Raw genomic sequence first — 21,219 nt, forward strand, 5'->3', positions numbered from 1 at the left:
TCAGAGCTAAAGTCAGCCCTCCTCTGTGACAGCACACAGACAGACCACTGTCCCAGTAGCACCCCCTCCAATCCCGTGGTTAAAAGGCAATGCGGTGAATGCAGTTCATCTGATTAACAAAGTGTAGGAGAGAGACTCCTCTTTCACCGTGTACTGCATGGCCGATACATTACTTTACCATGATCCTTAATGCTATGATCTGTGGCAGGGGAGACCCCAGGCATTCTAATGCTAGAATATATGCAGCCTCTTTCAGCCACTTACATTTTACTTCGCGTAGTGGTGAGAGTATGCCGGAGCTCATCCAAGGTTTCCTCAGTCTCCTGGGAATTCTGGATTAGGGACAGGTTCTGTTCTTCCAGCTCAGTGAAAATATGCAGCAGTTGCTGGGGATCAGTAAAATATAACTCCGGCTCCTGGGATGGGAAATACAGAATATGGGGGTGCATCCATCTCGCTTGGTGACTCTAATTTAGCAGTTTATTATATGAGTGCTGAAGTTTGGTCTACATGTCATAATGTTAATATATAGTTATTATGTAGCTTGTTACACACAGATCAAGAAGTGTCTGTCGTCTGTCCTAAAGAACTTAAATTCTAAATGAACAAAAACAAGATATGGGTCCATTGCTCTGGAGAGAGTGGGTGTGCAGATTATTCATGGTGGAAAGATGGGAGAAGGAGTCCCTCGGCATGTTGAATTTTACAGAGGGCCTTGAAGGAGAGCGATCTGGTTGGACGTGTGTAAGGGAAGTGCTCCAGCAATAAGGTTCAGCATAATAGAAGAAAGGCACAAAGTTGGGAATGAGACCAGATGATGGAAGGAGGAATTAAGGATAGGGAAGAGCACAGGTGGAGATATATCAGCAGGAGCAGGGTTAATCCGAGGAGAGGGCTGAATTTGAAGCTGTAAGGGACACAGTGCCAAAGATGGGATTTGAGGAATGGGGGGCAAAGTTGTCACTATGTAGGAGGATTGTTTTAGCAGCAGTGTTGGACTGATAGAAGCATGCATTTTTGGACCTGGCTCCTTGCTGTTTTGTTCGTATTGCGTGGGTTGGGTTGTGCTTCCTAATGCCTGTGAGCAGCATTGCTCTAGAATTGCCTGAACAGCCAGGCATCTTACAGACACCCCCCTCTCCCCAAGCCATCAAGGCCATGGGTCAGCAAAATTTCTTACTGCCTTTCTACATGGCTTATCTCTATTCACCCCCTCACCCTAGGAGTTTACATGTCTCCTTCAGAGCCCCAAACAGGCCCTCGTTCCTCAGTCTGATGGGGAATTAAGGGGGCTGTGGGCACTACAGAGCTGTTATTATAAGAAGGGAGTGCCTGTGACAAGACTGGGTGTCCTAGCATCTATATGCAGTTTGATTCTGATATCTGAAATCCCGTCACGGTTCTTCTCTCTGTAACAGGGCAGCCTGTTCCTTTAAGGGCCGGAGCTGGTTCAGACAGCCCAGTTCCAGGGCTCATCCCCTTTTAAGGTCCAGGAGTTGTAGTTCCCCAGCTGAATCACATGACTGGGAGGGGCCATATGAGTGCAGGCTGAAAGTGGGACCTGCTATAAATGAGGCAACCTTCAGCCTGGGCTTGTCTCCATCCATTGTTGCACTGGTTTAATGGGAGGTGTGATTTTTTAAAATAAGTTTTATTAAACCAGTGCCACAGGTTCTGTGGCCACTCTTACTGTGCTTTAGTGTAGTTGATTGGGAATAGGTTTATGTTGAAATAAGCCACTCTGAAACCAGAGTAAGAGTCCATGCAAGGAGTAATTAAACCGATAGACGTGTATGTATAGAACCCCTCAGTAGGAGAGTGACCAAGCTGAGGCAAGACCTGAGCTGGGGCTCTTCACAGAGGACCAAGACAGTGGGTTGGAGAGGCCTGGAAAGAGCAGCAGTTTGGCAGAGGAGGGAGAGGGCCTAGGAAGAGCGAAGCAGGGTTGAGGGCAGATGCTGGTATAGGGTCCCAGGGATGGAATCCAGACTAGTGGAAGGGTTTGGGCTCCCCCATTGTGCCAACTGGAGGTGATGTGGAAAAGGCTGCAAACAGAGGAAGGAAGCTGTGGCCCAGAGGAGGACCCCAGATAAGGTAAAATGTGTGCAGAGCACTAGGGAAGGCTTCTGACCCCATATGGGGACTGGGTGAAAGATTCTGGGTCTCTTCATTTTGTCTGGTCTGTGTTTACCCCATAAAGGAAGGACTTTTTGCTTTGGCTGGAAGATCCACCTACTTAAATCACCAAAATGTTAAAGCACTCAAGGGCCTGAAGAGATGGGGAAATGAGATACCAAGATGAGGTGAATCTGAGGCACACACAGTTTGACATTGGACCAGGTAAGAAGCCACTATGTCCCAGTAAGAACCCATTATATTCCTCTCTCAACATTCCCTGTCTTCACCTCCCTGCAGTGAGGGATTGGAAGGTCCTTTACTGCCCTTCACCCTTTTAATTATTGCTCCTAATGTTCGCAGGCATGAAGGTCAGGAAAGTAAAAGATTAAAGACATCTGCTCCCAATAAGCTGCTTAAAACCAGCCATAAATTGGCCCTAGACTATGACTGAAGCAGAGCAACAGTGAACATACTAACAATGCAGGGTTCCTTACACCAACGATAGCTGAAGTTGGAACAGACTGCTATAAGAGCCCCAGCCCTCCCTTTGTTCTTGGCTCCTATCACCTCCTGGGACCATATATCCTGGGCAGCTCGCTGCCCTCAAATGAAAAGAAAACCTCACTTGATTTTCTCCTGGGAGAGAGAAGGGGGGGGGTGGGAAGTGAAAATCGCACATGACAAATGCCAGTCACATCATATAAAGCCTTCTGGATTGGCACTCAGATGCTGCGGTGAAGAGGGCAGTGTGAGAACCTGAACAGAAGTAGTTGCATTTTATATCAATTTTAGGATGAAGCCGGGCACGTTGTCAGCAAAAAGGTAAGTACAGGGTAGCTGCAGCCACTAACAAGCCCTCTGGGGCAAAATACTAAGGGGTTGATAGGATTTGGTATCCTACGTCTAAAAAGGCAGCTGTTAATGGTGCACATTTGGTCTGCTGCTGGCTCCCCAGGCACTTTAATATCTTTACTTTCCACACAGCATTTCATTTTATTTTTAAAGAGGGAGGGAAACATCACACGTCTCATTTAATCAGCTGAGGTTCGTCTGGGCTCTTTGCAACCCGACTGTGGTGTAACATCCTTTAAGCAAAGGGAGTGATGTGTTTCTCTGTACAGATGTACTGCTTCCAACAAGTCTAGGCAGTGAATATCATATTTGGTATCAAAACATAACAGTTTGAAAGTACCTCTGCATTCGGCAACCGTCAACACTTTTAGGACCTAAATTTCACACAGACCCGCTGTGTTCTAAGTTAGAATGAATGGGTGACGGGACAGATTTTTTTTTAAAAAAGGTGGAGGCTTACATACACAAATACCAGTGTGCAATTGCACACCAGCTGTGGTGGGGCAGTTACTATAACTGCAGGCACAAATGGCCATTTAGATGGCTGAACAATCATTTGTACAATACTCAATTCCCATATGTAATTGCAGCTATTGCAGCTTTGAATATGTTGGCTTTAAATAGACATTTAATAGACATTTAAAGCCAAGAGCAGGCTTTTGGTTTTTGATCCTTGCCTGTTTTAATGATGATGGGGATTATGAAAAGATGAGATTTTAAAAATCTAATATTCACCATTTATGCTGCGAATTTACTTTTCTGCATTTTACTCCGCTCTGTCATTGGTCTGTTTCATTTTTGTCTCCCATAAGCTAGCCTCCATGCAACCCCCCAAAAAAACAGCTGCATTGTAAATGGCCTGGGAGCAGATGTTGAAATTTAAGGAGACCAAACACTACCTCTATTTACAGTTGTTAAAAATGTCTCTTTACAAAACTTCAATTTTGGACTAAAAAAAATCACTTTATGATAACAAAAACCTTAAACACATAGTATGACTGGTGGCAAACTGAGTTGATCCTGGGTCTGCTAAAGGCAAAGGAAATAAATGATTCCCTTGGTTCAGGTATTTATATTACACTCATCACTAAGGTATCCTAAAAGAAAATAAGCATGCAGTGTTGTAATCATTAGATACAGTAACTCCACAATTCAGCAACTAAGGTTGGAAGGTATGGGAAATCAGCAAAACAAGCCACAGATGGAATGAGAAGACAGGTATAATATCTGAGTAGTTCAACACAAGGCTACTGACCTCATCCTCATCCTCATTTTCAGAGAAGATTGTACTCTCCTTCTCCTCCATTGCTAGGGCTGCAATGCTCCTGAAAAGGTATTTCCAGTGATAGGCACTTACAGAAATGATTGCTTAAGCCATGTTAAAGGTGATCTTGTTAGCTAGCACCCAGACTCCTAGTACACTTGCTAAATTAATAACAACTGAAAACCACCTCTGGTTGTAGCTGTAAATAGCTGGCAATTTACATTTCTTTTGCATGTTATCTGTCTGATTTTAAATATTAACTTCCTGAATATTCACAGGGCTGGGTTCTTTCTAGGCTCTTATTTGTTTTATGGTATCCCCTAGGAACCCAAGACATTGACCAGGCCCCATTACACTAGCTGCTGTACAAACAGAACAAAAAGATGGTCCCTGCCCCAAAGAACTGCCAATCTTAGCCTTTCTGGGTTCTGTTCAGCTGTTGCATTTCCACTGGTATTGCAACAACAGATAGTCCTGAACCAAAACCACTGATTCCAAACACCCTCAACCTTTAGGGGAGTCTGGGATCCAGCTTTGGATCAGAATTTGACAGCTGAGCCCTGCTCTCTATAATGGGTTGAATCAAGGGCCTGATCCAGTGGCCCGTGGAGCAGTGCTATGGAGTGGGTCTGCAGCAGTGCTCCTAGGCAGAGGGGTTTGCACACAGCTGGAGCCACCTGCAGAGTGTACATCCCTGTTCCCTATACCCGGGACACAGGAGAGAAAGTGGGCAACTAGAAGGCATGGCAGAGTAATATATTCCAAAGCAGGACCCCATGGCCATTAATGAACAGTGTAGCAGTTTATTTCACTGCTCCAGCAAGGAATAAGCCCCAAGTGCATGATGAAGAGCAATAGGGTGAGACACATTGGACTGATGCCAGCAGCAGACCCTACTCATCAGCTCTTGCTGCTGCTGCTCCATACACTCTGTTCCATGTCCTCTTCATGCCACAGTGGGGAAGCTCCAAACCCTCCCCCCTCCCAGATCACTCCTTTTGGGGAATTTTACAAATGGATCCAGATCCAACAGATAGCAATGGGTGCATTGTTTCAACGTACCACAGTATGCAACGGCAATTTGGTGGAGTGCAACACTTCTACCCAGAAGGAAGTTTTGTTGTGGGACAAATGCTTTTTGCCCTAGAATATCACTGGGTGGCAGTCTGAGGAAACAAACACTTTAGCCAAGTGCTCAGCTGGTGTACATTGGTGTACATCTATTGAGATCAATGGGGCTATGCCAGTTTACAGCACTGAGAATCTGGCCCTCTGAGCATTTTGATTTGCTCTAATAAGAGAGCCAAATGCATTAACTGGACGGTTTTCCTAAAAACACAGAAGGTAAATAATACTCATGCATACCTGTAGCTACTGTCATCTGATTGACAGCTCTCCTATATTTACATTGATTGCCTTCACTGAGAATCTCATACTTACTGACGTCTTGTCGGCTGGAATTTAAAGTTTTGCTTTGAAGGGCTTTTGCTTGGCCTGAGGGATTCCCTTCTCTGCATGATTTGGCTTGGGGACCTCATATCAGGCCCTCCTGAAGAGAAATCAACAGTCTGACATCCTGTATAGCCGAGATAAGGCAACTTGCCACATCTGGTCCGGGGTGTTGGATCCTGGCCTGAACACAAGAGGAACAAATCCTTAGAAGGGGAGGCTGCACACAGTGAGGAATGGCAAGAAACTTCCTGGTAGAACTTACCCTTGGGTGTGATAGGAGAATGGGAGATTTTTTCTTCTTTCACTTCAGAGGACATTTTCATCGCCTTTGTCTTCATCTGCTTTTTTTCATGCTCTTCCCGCCACTCTTTTGGAGAGAGCTGGTAGAGGAAGTTCTTGTACATCTTGTACTCCTTCAAAGTGTCTTCAAACCTGGATATCTCACTAGGACGGAGGAGCAAACGGGTTGCACTACGTTTAATAGCACAGTTAAAAGCACCATTCTGAAGAAATTCTATCCTGAAAGGCAGCTCTACTCCGACAGCGACTATGTCAAAATGGCACTGTCTCACTCCACAGACGAGCTGCCTGGGTGCATTCAAAGTCTGAGCCACAGACTCAAGGCCAACAAGTTTTTAACTGCTGTTAGTTCTGCACAGCTAAGAGAGAGTGAGCTAGCATCCATGTATTTCTTCTTGTGCATCCTCAAAATAATTGGTCACTCTGTTCTGACCCATTACCCCTGCACAGGGGGTCAGAGTACATTGATACAGGAGGGGGAGCTCCAGAGGTGAAAGTAAGCCGGTACGGCGTACTGGCAAGAGCCGATGCACCGTACCGGGACCAGCTTTCCCAGACAGCAATTTAAAGCCCTGGGGTAGTGGCGACGGGTCTCTGGCTGGGATTTAAAGGGCTGGGGCGGTAGCAGCTGCCAGAACCCCAAGCCCTTTAAATCCCCGCCTAAGCTCTGCTGGCTAAGCCCCGGGGTAGCGGCGAGCCCTGGGGTAGTGGCAGCGGGGCTCTGGAGGGGATTTAAAGGGCCGGGGCGGTAGCAGCGCCTGGAGCCCCGGGGCCCTTTAAATCCCAGATACAGCCCGGCCGCCACTACCCCAGGGTTCGCTACCACAGCAGAGCCCCAGGCCCTTTAAAGCTCTGCCAGAGCCCAGAGCCCCCAGGGAGCTGGCAGCCGGGAGCCCCCAGGGCTTCTCAGTGATTTAAAGGGCCTCGGGCTCAGCTGCAGTAATGGCAGCTGGAGTCTTGGGCCCTTTAAATTGTCCCCAAACCCCAAGGCTCCCAGCCATCTCTGCAACTGGTAGCTCGGGGGTGATTTAAAGGGCCCGGGGCTCCCAGCCGCCACTACTGCAGCTGGAGCCCCAGGCCCTTTAAATCAAGATTTAAAGGGCCCGGGGATTTAAGGCCCTGCCTCTTCCGGTTGAGGCCACGCCCCCTGCTCAGGACTCCGGTGTACCAGTAAGTCCTTTAACTTACTTTCACCCCTGGGGAGCTTTCAACACTCACTAGCCAAGGAGGAGGAGCATTGGAGAAGCCCTGCCTCTTGAAGCTAATGAGAAGAGGGGAGCTCTCCTCTGCTTTTAGTACAAGAGAGGGTCTTCACTCCCCCAGTCCCACCTCACCCCTACTTTAACCACTGCTCCTGTGAGAGTCCAGTGAAGGCACCTGTAATACACAGGTGTCCTCAAGGACCTAATTTGGCCTGTAGCATTTTTAGCTGTAGTGGAGATGATGGATGAGATTGAAAGAACCCAGCTTGACTCTGAGAACCCAGCCTGGTTTGCAGGGCTGGCTTTGGCAAGTCGAGCAGATGTCATCCAAAAACCAGAGACAAAGCATGGAACCCCACAATGCCTTTTTTACAGAGCAGAAGCACACTTTAATGGCTTGCAGGAATCACGAGTAGACTATTTGAAATCCTGTAGCCAAAAAAAAAGTTAGGTTGGTACAGCACATGGTGAGGGAGACCATCTGTGTCACTTCTTCCATTGAATCAGTTCTGAAGCACCACTCAAATCAGGCACCTGTAAAGGCTCCCAGAGGAGATTGAGGGACACAATATAGAGCTGTCATCTGAGAATCAATGCCAGCCCCCTACAATACAGAGCTCATAGGAGGATGAGGGCTGAAACAGCTTTCAGTTAGGAAAGATTTCCTGTTGCAGGCTTCCAGGAGAGGGGTTATAAACAAGATCAGGACTGGCTCAGTAAGAGTGCTGCCACATGAAAGATCAGAAGATCTAATTCACATTATGAGTTGCCACGGTAGCTGGGCTGGGAGTGCCAAGGTAGCAAGCTTAGTCGTGCAGGTTTGGGGGAAGGGAACCTTTATGGCCAAAAGATGGAGCAGTGTATTAATGAGCTGCATCCTGTCGTCCTTTGCTGGGCGTGAGATCTCTGAAGATGGAGAGAGTAATGAGTGAGAAATGTGGTGTTTGGAGGACGCCCTAATCTCTACCTCAATGAGGAAAACCATAGCTTCATTCAAGTTAGAGAAGACTTATTGGATCATCTTCCCTGTGCCAAGGTCAGGCTTGCTCCGTACAGTGTATATTCCATGAAAAATATCATAATAATATCTTTTAAACCTCAGATCTAAGTGAGTCAATACTAGAGATGGGGACAGACCAAAACCTAGATATGGTCAGACCCAATCTTTTGGAAGTTTAAAATCCATTTCAAATGTCATTGCTCATACTCTGTCTAGCTATAACCTCTTCTAGCTATTATACCAAATCTATCTAGTTTTACATACAGTGCAAGGCATTCATCTACTATCCATCTACTCCAAGATGATGCAACAAGTAATGTAAATAGGAGAGCAGATTTTCCTTCTGTCTCTGGAGATGAAGGCTAAGTTTCCTGAATATGAATGTACACAAAATTTGTACTGTATATACGATTACATGTATGTTGTGTAATGGGATGTCAATGGCCTATTCAGCAAATGCGTGATCATTTGTTTAAAAATACCCAATTTGCATACATAATTGAAGTAATTGGGCATGCACATTAGCCATGATATTGTGCACATTTTGGGGTGTGCATTCACACTTGGCCTGTTTTTTTAAAAAAATCAGGCTCCAAGAGCCTCCCGGGAGTTCCAATCAACTATGCAGGGCTTTGTGCAACATTCTAACTTTGAGAATGGTCAAACAATGTCCTCCATAGAAGAACCTGCAATAAACAAAATGTCAGCTTGTGGTAGATATAATATGGGGAAATCCCTTTTATATTCCTGACTTGGCCAGGTTCTGCTCTCAGCAATGCTGGGGTAAACCTGAAGTAGTGCTATTGAAATAGCATCATGATAATTGAGCAACTGCCATGCAAACATCTTGACACTCCGGTGAAGTCAAAAGAGTTACTCCAGATTTAAGCCAGCATCAATGAGCACAATCAAAGTATTTTAAGGTAAAGCCAATGCCCACAGAGACAATCCCAAGTCTTCTCTAAAACCCAGTCCATATTATGAGAGGGCACTATCGAAGTTTAATAAAAAAGCTTGATGACCAAGCTTTAGTGCTGTAATTTGAGAAGCTCAACCTTTCCTTTCTGTGTGTCATACTCCAAGGCTACAGAGTGAAATTCAACAGTGCCATAAACTGGTACATCAGTGGGGATGGCACCCACTTACACCAGGACTGAATTTGGCCCAGTTTTGATAATTCTCCCTGAGATTAGGAGAAGAACCTGACTGAGCACATGGATGGGGTAACCTGCCACCCACACAAACATTTAAGTCCCCTAAAGTTTTTTTATTTTTAGCCTGAGGAAGGGTGGCATAATCAGCTCAATGTTATCGGATTGCATTACAACATAACATTGCAACATGAAGTTGCATTGTTCCATTACACAGCTATTGTCTCATGACAGTTTGGCTTCAGATGACACTGACGGCACAAACTTTTAAAGGGGGCAGCCCTGAGGATGCAGCTCCATAAGGTCTGTTAAAGGTTCAAGCTACCCAGTGACACTGTTCGCTGGGTGATCGTTACCTTTGAATGCTCATCATTTGTGCAGTAAGCTCCCGGATCTCGATTATTTTCTCTATCTTTGCTTTGGTTTCTTTTTCAGCACTAGGGAAGAATGCATAAAAATAAGATTGCAAATGTGCATAGAACCGCAGTTGTAGTGGGGTGGGGGAGAAGTGTACAGAATAGAGGAAACAGATGGAGCGGCAGGAAATCTTTATTATATCTGAAAATGTACTCTGCCGACTCTCTGTTGTGACACTTCTTTTGTGATTCTCCTGGTCTACTGGATTGACATCAAACTCATTTCACCCAGCTCACTGGCAATATGAACAAACCAAGTCACCTTTGAGCCAAAACCAGAGCCGGAGTTGTGGGGCGAGTGAATGGGGTTCAAAGAATTTCAGATCAAAAGGAATGTTCAAGTTTGCTATGAAGAGAGACGGCAAAAAAAAATCTCCTTCCCCCATTTCCCATTGTAATTTTAAACTAATTTTTTAAAAAATTCTACTATTTACTAATGTCTGAAACAAGGGGATTAGAACCAAGTGTTCCACCCAGACTTTGAGTTACCAGTGACACCATGGTAGATGTAAATAATTATTATATTGCAATACTGGACTCAGAAAACAGAGGATAACAGTAGTTGTTGAGACATGGAGGTACGGGCTAGCAACCAGAGCACATACCCAGGTATCCTGGCATGCTTGTATTCTTCTTGCTAGCCAGTCCTGAAGGCATGTGCTGCCACATCTATGCTACCATTGTTACTGTTTCTAGCTAGATTAAAGCTACCATGGGTAGGCCTACCTGTGCAACAATCACACCTTCACTTACAGATTCCCTTAGAGGTGCCTGAAGGCGGGACCTTTGCCTGGGGATTAGACTATAGTGGCACTGCTGCACTACAACCCTTATCAATGGGCAGAGTGGCCGCCCCATTGACTAAAGCAGCAAAAAAAGGGGCACAGTCAGCAGCTGTTTGAGGAATCTCCCAACAGCCCCATTGCAGGTGTCCACCCCCAGGCAGGGCAGCAGTGGAAACAACCTTCACAGGGTGGTGAATCCCCCGTTGGACTCAAACTTGGCTTAAGCCAATGATGTCACTTGACTGGGCAGTCAGCCTGCATGCTAATCAATTTTAGAGCTCTGCAGGGAGAAGTCTGGATTCAAAGGGTCGGTGTGTAACCTCTAGCATGGGTACCCAAACAGATGTGCCCAGAGACAGGGGCATGAACCTGCCACCTTGCCACATGCAGAACTCCCAATGATGCTCCTGGGAGCACTGTGTGTGCAGCAGAGACCCTGGCTGGGGAGCCCCTTCATGTCCAGACATCCATGCCAAAGCGTCTACGTGTTGCCCCCACCACTTGCGTTACGTTTTCAGCGCCTGAGCAGAGTTTTTATCATTCTCCTTCAGGAACTCATCAAACATGGCGGCGTCCTTCTCCAGGTACTGTTCAGCCTTTTCCAGTTTTGCTTCCTCTTCTGCTGCTAAATTTTCCAGCTTCTGAATTTCATCTCTCTTTATTGCCACAGCGTACTGAAATCAACCCAAAAGCGCAACACAGTGACTCATGCTAGCTCCTCACTCCGCTTTTTCCTTCGAATTCTGGTTTAGCCTAGTTCTTTCTGGCTGCTGCAAACATTGTTACATCAGCCACAAACATACACACGGCTTCACAGTGCAGCAGTGCCTTCACCCAGAGGATCTCAAAGCACTTTGACCCTTATGTGCTGATGGGTGGGCTGAGGCAGGGAGATGCTTAATGATTCACAGAGCCAGTCAGTGCTGAAGCTAAAAATAGAACTCAGGAGTCCTATAACCCCCTTCCTTGCTCTAACCACTAGATAATACCATTGATTTCAACTGAGTTATATTGGCATAAAATGGGAGTTGTATTTGTGAATCAGGTCCAAACTGTCCACACACTTACACTATCATCATCACCGTAGTGTCCAAGCACATCAGAGTCATTAATGACTTTATCCTCATAACAGCCTTGTGCAGGAGCGAAGTATTATCCTCATTTTACAGAGGAGGAACTGAGGCAAAGGGACATTAAGCGATTTACATAAGACCACATAGTAAATCTGTGATAGAGCCAGATATCCTGAGTCCCTCTCCAGTGCCTTAACCACAATACCAACACACTCAGCTAATGAGGCCTGATTAGCACCTCCCTGCTCTAACCACTAGACATGCTGCATATGAAACAACACACAAGGAAGGAGCTCAAAATAGGTTTTACATAAATCACATTTGTAAACCAAAGCCAAATACCTGCAGCAGAAACATCTGTCGCTTCTTGTCTATGTATTCATGGAGCATCTCTTTTTCCACTTGCTGGTCTGAAAGAATGAGACAAAGTCATGCAAACTCAAGGTGGAACAAGTAGTCAAGTGACCAAACAAAAGGAGGCGTATATGCAAAATTGCATTTAGTAGCAAGAACTCATTGAAATGGGCATGGGCATCCTCACTTGAGGCCTAAACGAGCAGGTACAGAATTAAGCCAGCTCACGCTGGGTGTCTTTGTCTGCTGGAGGGGGGAAAAACCAGGAAGTTGAATGGTAACAGAAAGTGAATTAACTTTGTCCTTGATTAGGAAAAGGAGAAAAAACTCAGGAGGCTTCTGGCACTTGGATGGAGTCACAGGATTGAATCAGGATAATTTCTGAAGCCATGAGAACTAGATAATTCATTGCTTTAAAGAGCAAAGCGCTGAACCTTTGTGGTTTTCAGTCTTTGTGATTCAGGTTTGTGGCCATCACTGCAGTTAGTGCCAAAGCGGAAAAAAATGGATTGCAAAGCATGTAAAAACAAAGGAGAATTTTACTTGCAGAGGTAAAAGCTTGTGCATGTATTTAGCAACAAGAAAGTACTAAGGATGCTGAGGTGGAGTTCCTGGACTGGTTCTCCAATCTGTTACACTAGTTTTATATTGATTTTAATGGAGTTACACCTGCATGAAACTGGTATAACAGAATGGAGTGTCAGGCCCCCATAAGGGCCAAATCTAAGTCACATTGCATTAATGGCAAAACTCCTATTGACTTTCATGGGATCAGGATTTGGCCCTAAATGCAGACAAATATAACTTGCTGGATCATGGTGGAATGGAAATATCTCCATGACCCACAGCCTAACCTTGAACTTTGGGAGCCCCAGACCAAGCTCTGTAATGACTCGCACCCCACACAACTCTATTGATGACAACTTTTTGCACAGGGTGTACGGTAAGGCAGAATTTGGTCCACTGTGTTGTAATAAATTTCTATGTGTGCCACATATAAGTCCTTATGTACATACATATGGTAGAGACCAGGTGCATGGATATTGGCCAGGTATGATAGACGACTGTGGTGCCTGCATGCTAGAGAAACTCAACTTAGTTAACCAAGAGCTGCTTCTGAAGAGAACAAGAATATTTGCAACTCTCAACCCTTCTTTGCTTCTTTGCTATAGTTCCACAGAGAGCCTGATGGTATGTTAAGTCTAGCAAGTTCTCTACCTTTGGTGACCGCTATCTTCCAAGAGATACTTTCTTGGAGAGCTTTCAGTCGCTTTGCTTCTGCTGACAGTTCTCTGTCCTCTGCTTCCTCCTCCTTCTGGAGCTCCTTCTTGAACCCCGACTTCTTCGCATTCATCATAGTGGAATAGGTCATCTTCTCATGGACTTTCAGGGTCTTCTTTCGCTCACGTTCCTAAGGGGAGACTTCAGTTATGTAGACAAGTTCTCCTAGTCAAGTAGTTTGTCCAGTACACTCTTCAAATGACTTGAGATTATTTTACAATCTAACTGATCTCCCCATTAGGAAGCTTTTCTGATATTTAAATTTGCTCAGTTTCATCCTATTACTCCTAGTGATACTGCCTTGGAGCCACCAAAACAATTGGTCTCATTCCTTGAAGCTTACACCCAACAGTGTGCACACTGTTGCTACATCTCCTCCCCTGCTAGATTTTAAATGTATGTATTGAGTAACTCGTGTTTCCCTTTGTGGGTTATTCCTGAGAGGGGGAGTGGGAACTGGCAGAGTCTCCTATTCTTTCTTCTATTACAGGGCTAGCATTTGTCCCCCTACTCAACAGAAGAGGCTGATCTCGGGGAACCTCTCAAATATAAGGGACATCCATACAGAGGACTCTTGCCTCCACAGTGCTGCCTGCCTCCTGCAGCCTCTTGAAAGCACAGACCCTACAAGGGTCGTACTACCATGGGCTCCCCTGTGTCCTTCCCCATTTATGGATCTGGAGCCCTGAGGAAACCACTCCAGGGCTGTGGGGAAGAAGAAAGCATACCACAGTTCCAGCTCTCCCCAATTTCCAGGCCTCACTAGTCTGCTCTTGGGGTTCCAATTCCCCTCCTCTTATGGACAGAAGCCTGCAGCCCTAAATTAATCTGTCAACCTTAGCAATCATTTAGCTGGTGGCCCAGCACAAAACCAGCATTAGTATATGGGCTCTCCAAGTCAAGGGATGAGTCTGATTAATTGTAAAACATGAGATCTGCAAAACCCAAGGCTGCTACAGAAATAAGTAATCCCAGTAGCCTCAGGAGCCTCCCACAGGAATGGGAAATCCACCATTATATAGAAGGAAAGAAGCAAAAAAGCAATAAAAATAATCTTCAAATACCTGCCCAGATTCTCATCTGCTGTTAATCAACCTGGCTCCATTGACTTCACCTAAACTACTGATTGTCTCCATTGACCGCCTAAACTACTCTGATTTACACTAGCTGAGGATCTGGCCTGTAATGTTCTTTCATACAAAAAGTTTTGTTAAGGCTGCCATCCCCTTTCAAATGCACTGCAAACATCTTAGCTTTTGCCTTAGTTGTTATACATACCGCCTTAGCCCTTTCTCTTTCCTTGTCTCTCAGTAAGAAGATATCCATATCCGAAGGGATTTTAAATGGGTTTTTCCTCAGCTGAAACTCCTCATTATCTATGCACACAATAAGAAACAGAACTCGATTAGCAGAGCCTCAGTGTGGAGAGAGCTAAAAAGGACAATTTCAAAATATAAAATTCATGGGCAATGTTTTAATCTGAGTTACCTCAGCACTATCCAACATATTTTAAAGGGACACCGTCAATGTATAACCTGGTCCTTTTGCTAGGGGAGACAGGCATTTTAAGAGTAAACTGTTCTTGAACTGGCAAATTCACAATGGGCCAAATACTGTGTTTTGTCCTAAGGTTTTACTGTCCTTACTGATTGTTTACAATGGACGTTTTGCTTTGAGTAAGGGCCTCAGGATTTGGCCATATTAAAGAAACTTCACTCTATCAGAGATCACTATTGATGGGCCCTACTGGGTATAGTTTTGGGAATTAGCACATTTACAGCAGTTGATCTTTTGGGGAGGCTGTGTTGACAGAGCAGAGATTTTACTGTTCAGCTACACCCACCTCGCTCTCTCATCCAGTTCCATTGGGCCAATTCCTGAAGTCCTTTCTCAATATTTTACTCAGCTAAAGCTCCCATTGATGACATTAGAACCTGCCAGACTAAAGGTTGTACAGCAACCTGAATAAGCACCTGTAGATCTGGCACGTGGTTAACAATTAAAAGCTGAAAAGCGTGTCAGGACCTTACCTGAAAGTGAAGACTTTGTTTCCACTCCAGAGTTGGTAGAGGGAACCCCAGAGGTTGGCACTGTTTGCCGAGAAAATGTCCTAGCCTCTGGTTCAATACAAATCAATATTCAGCCATCAATAAATCAATAGTAATAAGCAACACTGGTAAGAAGGCAGGGAAATACTTGAATCCATAGACTTAATCCCCAAGTCTTGGTATTTCCTTGCTTTTACAGACATCAGAAAGGGGGCTTTTGTTGCCTTTTAATTTCTCATTGAAAGATGCAGCAGGAAAGCTTCTTCCTATCTTCTGCAGGATGCTTGAGTTGAGCATGTTTTTCAAACATTGATAGTAGGGCTTTTCCAAAGGGAAATTAACACAATACCCTATTGTCAAAACAAGGCCACTTTCTGATCAGAGAGGGGCTATTTCTCACATCTTGTGCTGAATCTTGGGGTGACTTTGTAACGTGATTGAAGACTGATTACAGAGCTCAACTGTTAACTCCTTTCACTAGATTTTAATGAAATTATAGCTCAGGCCTTCAGACAGAGTGATGGTACCATATCTGCCTGTCTTAAGGAACCAGTACATCCATAATCTAGGGTTCCTTTCTGTAATATAGTAATATGTGCAGTGCACAAATAGGGCCTGAGCTGAATCTCTTTTAAGTCAATAGGAGTGTTTCCATGGATTTCTATGGGGTTTGGATAAGGCCCACAGGTGCAAATTTTGCCATCAGCAATACAAATCTAAATAACTCCATTGACAACAGTGCAGTTATTTTGGATTTACACAAGTAACTCAGAGTGGAATTTGGTATACAATGTTTTAAATGCCCCATAGTGGTACTTCCAATTACATTACATTACTATGCCTGTTGGACTATACCAGAATGCTTAATAGGAAGTTGAACAGGTTGGTTTTGGTGTTGTGTTTCCTACATCCAAAGAGCAAAACACTCACTTGCAGTCTAGATTAGTTTTATTTTAGATGAAAGAATATAGCAAAGAAAGAACGAATATCAAGTCTCCATAAGAAAGGAAAAAGAAAGCGTCTCTCACTCTGTAATATCTTCTTTTTCAAACCCCTCACTGTCCCACTCCCAGCAGATGGTTGGGCAGACTTTTTACATTGAAAAGGTGGAGAAACATGATCCAATGGGTGAGTCCTTGATAGTGGGAAGTGAACCCCGTGGCCGCTAGAGCTAAAAGCTTGCACCACTACCGCCTAAACTAGCAAACTCAGCTCTCTTAGCCAACACCTGTAGAAAACTCAAACTTCTATGTGATCCAGCCACAAGAGGGGGACAGAGAGCCACACTCGGAACGTGTGGGTTACACACAGAAAAGAGAGTCCAAGGCCTGGTCTACACTACATGGTTAGGTTGATGTTTGCTGCCTTGCAGCAACCTAGCTGTGAAAAGAACGAGGAGTCCTTGTGGCACCCTAGAGACTAACAAATTTATTTGGGCATAAGCTTTTGTAGCTAAAACCCACTTCATCAGATGCATGCAGTGGAAAATACAGTAGGAAGATATCTATAGATAGATAGATAGATATACAGAGAACATGAAAAAATGGGGGTTGCTGTACCAACTCTAACAAGACTAATCAATTAAGGTGATAATAATAGCCCACCTTAATTAATTAGTCTCATTAGAGTTGGTATGGCAATCCTAATTTTTTCATGTTCTCTGTATATATATATCTTCCTACTGTATTTTCCACTGCATGCATCTGATGAAGTGGGTTTTAGCTACAAAAGCTTATGCCCAAATATATTTTTTAGTCTCTAAGGTGCCAAAAGGACTCCTTGTTCTTTTTGCTGATACAGACTAATACAGCTGCTCTGAAGCCTAGCTGTGGAAGAGTCTCCACTTAAATTTGTTTCCCACTGATGTAAGTGATGTAGTAACCGATGTAGTAACACCACCTCCCCGAGCGGTGTAGAGTCATGGTCAATGTAATTAGGTCGATGCAGTGTCAATGTAGACACTGCGTTGCTTACATCAACTGTTCCTCGCTTTCAGGAGCTGTCCAACAGTGCCCCACATTAACAATACAATTGATACAAGCATTCCTGGTGAGAAGCTGTACTGCTGACATGGGGAGCCAAATGTGCATAGCTCCAAGCAATTTAACAGCTGCACTGGTTGTATGCCGATGTAAGTTAGGTTGACATAATTTTGTAGTGTAGACATGGCTTTAACTATGTATACCACTTTAGGGAAAGGAGGGACAAAATAAAACATAGGGGGTTTGTTAGTAATAAGCCTTATGGTCTCTGTCTTTCCTTAAAGACATGAACATTCCCACGCATGCCATACACCACACTTCTAAGTGCTCCAGCCAACACCCACATTTCATCATTAGATTTATGCCTTGCAAGCAACAAGTTACGAATTAAAATTCTTACTGGAAATGGCTCCAGGGCTGGACGTTTCCTGGGACACAGTCAAATGCGAATAGGATACCACAGACATGCTGTGTGAATTCCGTTCTGATGACTCCTTGGGAAAGGTTTAGATGGGCAGTTGGCTGAGTTTTATATTTTCTGCGATAGAACCTAGGGTGAAAGCATAATTATCACAATACAATTATCTTTAATGTACAGACAGAAGAAACCTAGGGGGAAAGCATAATTATCACAATACAATTATCTTTAATGTACAGATAGAAGAATGATTGTAGTTTATCATCAAAATTCACCCACAATCAACAGACACAATTGCCATACCTCCTTCATTTGGAAGGTGACTCCTTAGGACAAGTTCAGATGGGAATCAGTTGCACTGGTGTAATTTCACTAGAGTCAGTAGGATCACTCCAGATGTGCACTGGCATAAAGGAGAGGAGAAAATATCGACTGCCATTTGCACTAGTTTTAAGGCTATATTTTAAGCAGTTTAATTTGCATTACCACCTACACTTAGAACAACCTTCTATTTCCTGTACAAAAAGTGGTCTCCACCTCCCCTTTCCAACCCTGCCCCTTAAAACCCCAGACTCCTTTAAAGACGCTTCCTACATCACAGAGCTGGCTTTCACTCTCCTTCTGCATCAGGTCCAAACCATGAATCACTGGGTTAGCACCAGCTCAAAAAGAAGAAAGTTCCCTACAAAATCACCCTCCCTGCAGTATCTGGGGTTTCTGTAGGGCTAACCCTGTTTATCTTGTGAGCCCTAAGCAGATCCCAACTTGGGTGATACCTGTGTAATCCAACTTCTGCTGCATGATGTAAGAAATATCTTGGTCATTCAGGGCAACTGGGCAATCACAGTGAACACCTAAAAGTGCAAACCCCTCAATGCTCACTTGGATATCTATAATCCAGAGCTGTGCTACTCCAGAATGCAAAGTGCCGTTTGCCTAGTGCTGAGCACTTTCAATTCCCATTGAAATGAATGAGAGTGGAGAGCATTCAGCATCTTGCAGGGCTATATATGTGGCAGTAACCATTTATCTGTGATATTCTTTGAGATAAAAGGTGCTTCATAGTATAGTGTTACACTGAGAAAGACTAATGAGTGCATGGATCATAAGCCTATTTGAGAGTGGGTGTGAACGCACCCTTCACTTGAGATAGTTGTAAGAAGCACTTCAGGACCCACACCTAAAAAAAGAGCTAACAGAATCTGCCCAAAAACTAACAACATGGTGAGGAGGGGTCCACTGGGTATTGTGACCAGGTATGAGAGAGAGAGAGGAAAGGCAGAACACAGAGACAGACAGAAGGAGCAGCTGAAAGTGCGGTATCTGACCTTGGAAGAAACCTTGGGTCATGGGAGCAGGCTGAAAAGAATGGTCTTGGTGCTGTGAGAAGAAGCTGCTTCCTACTGTTTGATTCCGTGTGCATTCAGAGAGACAGGAGGACTTTGTAAATAAACAAAGCTGCATCAAAGAAATGCCTCTCACCGATTTCTATTCCCAACAGGAACATCTCCAAGGCTACAAACTTCCACTAGCTGCTCGGGTCAAAAAAGGGGTAACAATAATAAGGGTCCTTCTTTAACCTGTTCCTAAGATGTGGATACATTTTTTTCTTTTATAAATCTTATTAAAGACTGTTTGCACAGCACTTTGTAAATTATCTAAAATGTTACCTAAGTGCTAATAGGGTTAGTTATTGAGATCCATAATGAAAAAACGGTATTAAAAGCATTTGGTGTCTCTTTCACAATCTTTGACATTTTAATGGTTCCACAGGTCTATACCGTCACTCACTGTGCCAAAGTCAATTGATAGGGAATTACCATTTTTAGTTTACTGATAAATTTACATGCCACATTTCCCTACTATTAAAGTGCAGTGCAGAAAAATGCTGAATGAAACATACACAGTCTAGAAATAGAATTAATAAGATAAAATGTAGGTTAGTTTCCAAGTTCCCAGAGCATTGGATGGGCTCAAGTCTTGAGCCAGCAGCAGGTAATTGAGAAGCAGACGGGTTAGGTTTCCCTGGCTTCCAACAAAACACACACATGCATGGATACACACTCACCCACCCACAGGTAAATCATCAGTGCCTGGAATTTCCTAGTGAAACATACTAATGCCTCCAACTTTCTGTCTCAGTGAAAAGCTGTATTTGCTGTTCAAAACCGTAGGAGGGGAAAACGCAATAAAAATTATACCTCCCTTCTTTGGCTTCTCACCCAAATGACTACCCTACCCTCTCTGATAGCAGCGTTGGTCAATTGCAGCCGGGCAGAGCCATGCACCTGGAAGAGTGGCACAGAACCGTGCAGCCTTTGGTTAGCTCCGCGGCTTCTTTTGTTCTCCACTCTTGTTTATGTTGTCAAGTAAACCTTCTCTCCTGTTGCCCGGCAACTGTCTACGTCATAGAGGAAAGAAGGGCTGCGTCACTTTGGTGCGCTAGTCCAGAATGATGGGGAGGGCAGGCAAACTACCTACCCGGCTGCACTGGCAGGAGGATGGGTGGCAGCAGTTCTAGGCTTTGCAAAACAAGCGAGTAAACCGGCGGGAGGGGCAATCTAGTTGCAAATAAAGAGCTTGTGCATGACTATGAAGTTGATAAACATAAATGGGCGACAAGTTTCAAGAAAAATCCATTGTAGCTGCTTTTGCAGATCTCCTGAGCACGAAATTGCAGGTAGTGGCAACTGCGGGTCTCTTGCACATAAAACAACCAAGGGGCTGCACATGACATGCCACTGTGTTTGGTAGGTGTTTGGCAGGATTCATTGCAGGTTTCTTTCTACTGATTTTGCAGAGGTTCTTCTTTCCCTGGATAATAACAGTCTAGGGACCATTTTCATAGGCAAAGAGGGATATTGCTAATCATGCATTTCTACTTCTTATTTTTAGTGGAAAGAATTTAACCCTATCTCTACAAATATTATACATAGGGAGACAGTATATCTAAGAGGTTAGAGCAGGGCCTCCATCTAGGCTTCTAAACCTGACTGCAATTTTCTGGCTGTGTGACTGTGAGCAAGTCACTTGACCTCTTTGGAGCTCAGTTTACCCTTTCCCCAGCTGTAAAATATGGATAATTAAATTTAGTCACATCAGAAGGGTGTTGTTTGGCTTACTAGACTAACAGCTGTAAAGGACTTGTCAGATGAAAGGTGCTGCAAAATATTATTATATCATACATTTATAAAGGTGTATTGGAAAAATATTATTTTGGGGAATGGGGGGAAGGTATCAAAAACCCCTTATTTTCTCTTTGTTGTGCCCAAAGGGAAAAATATCCGTTCCAAATATATCAATGTGCTTCTTTTGTGTTCTAGGGATTAGCAGTTGAGCTTTCTAAAACAGCAATTTCTGTGTTACAATAGATTTCTAGATGGCTTTACACACCTGAATAAATCATACAACATGACAAATAACAGGATTTGTTTTAAAAAAGAACAGACTCCTATTTAATGTGTTGTTTTCCATTATTGTGGATCATTAAAATATGGGACTCACTGAGCTGTAAAGTCTCTCT

At 44.1% G+C, this 21,219-nt stretch overlaps 1 protein-coding gene across 6 annotated transcripts in view; it reads right to left on the reverse strand.

Annotated features, from left to right (window-relative positions):
• Positions 1-20,077, reverse strand: part of CFAP100 (cilia and flagella associated protein 100) — a 27,493-nt gene extending 7,416 nt beyond the window's left edge. Inside the window, exons 1-13 of one of the 6 annotated variants that reach the window (XM_038409014.2) lie at positions 19,936-20,065; positions 18,000-18,099; positions 17,679-17,828; positions 15,279-15,365; positions 14,527-14,624; positions 13,186-13,378; positions 11,956-12,023; positions 11,051-11,214; positions 9,696-9,776; positions 5,949-6,130; positions 5,675-5,867; positions 4,226-4,295; positions 265-416 (exon numbers count right to left, since the gene is read on the reverse strand). In XM_038409014.2, the coding sequence (XP_038264942.1) occupies positions 265-416; positions 4,226-4,295; positions 5,675-5,867; positions 5,949-6,130; positions 9,696-9,776; positions 11,051-11,214; positions 11,956-12,023; positions 13,186-13,378; positions 14,527-14,624; positions 15,279-15,365; positions 17,679-17,745 (1,355 nt within the window). In that variant the 5' untranslated portion in view covers positions 17,746-17,828; positions 18,000-18,099; positions 19,936-20,065. Of the gene's footprint in view, positions 1-264; positions 417-4,225; positions 4,296-5,674; positions 5,868-5,948; positions 6,131-9,695; positions 9,777-11,050; positions 11,215-11,955; positions 12,024-13,185; positions 13,379-14,526; positions 14,625-15,278; positions 15,366-17,678; positions 17,829-17,999; positions 18,100-19,897 lie in introns of all 6 variants that reach the window. The other 5 variants (XM_038409013.2, XM_038409015.2, XM_043519680.1 and 2 more) reach the window with 5 other exon arrangements.
• Between the last annotated feature and the right edge of the window lie 1,142 nt (positions 20,078-21,219).

This window comes from Dermochelys coriacea, chromosome 7 (assembly GCF_009764565.3).
Source record: "Dermochelys coriacea isolate rDerCor1 chromosome 7, rDerCor1.pri.v4, whole genome shotgun sequence".
Taxonomy (NCBI): domain Eukaryota; kingdom Metazoa; phylum Chordata; order Testudines; family Dermochelyidae; genus Dermochelys; species Dermochelys coriacea.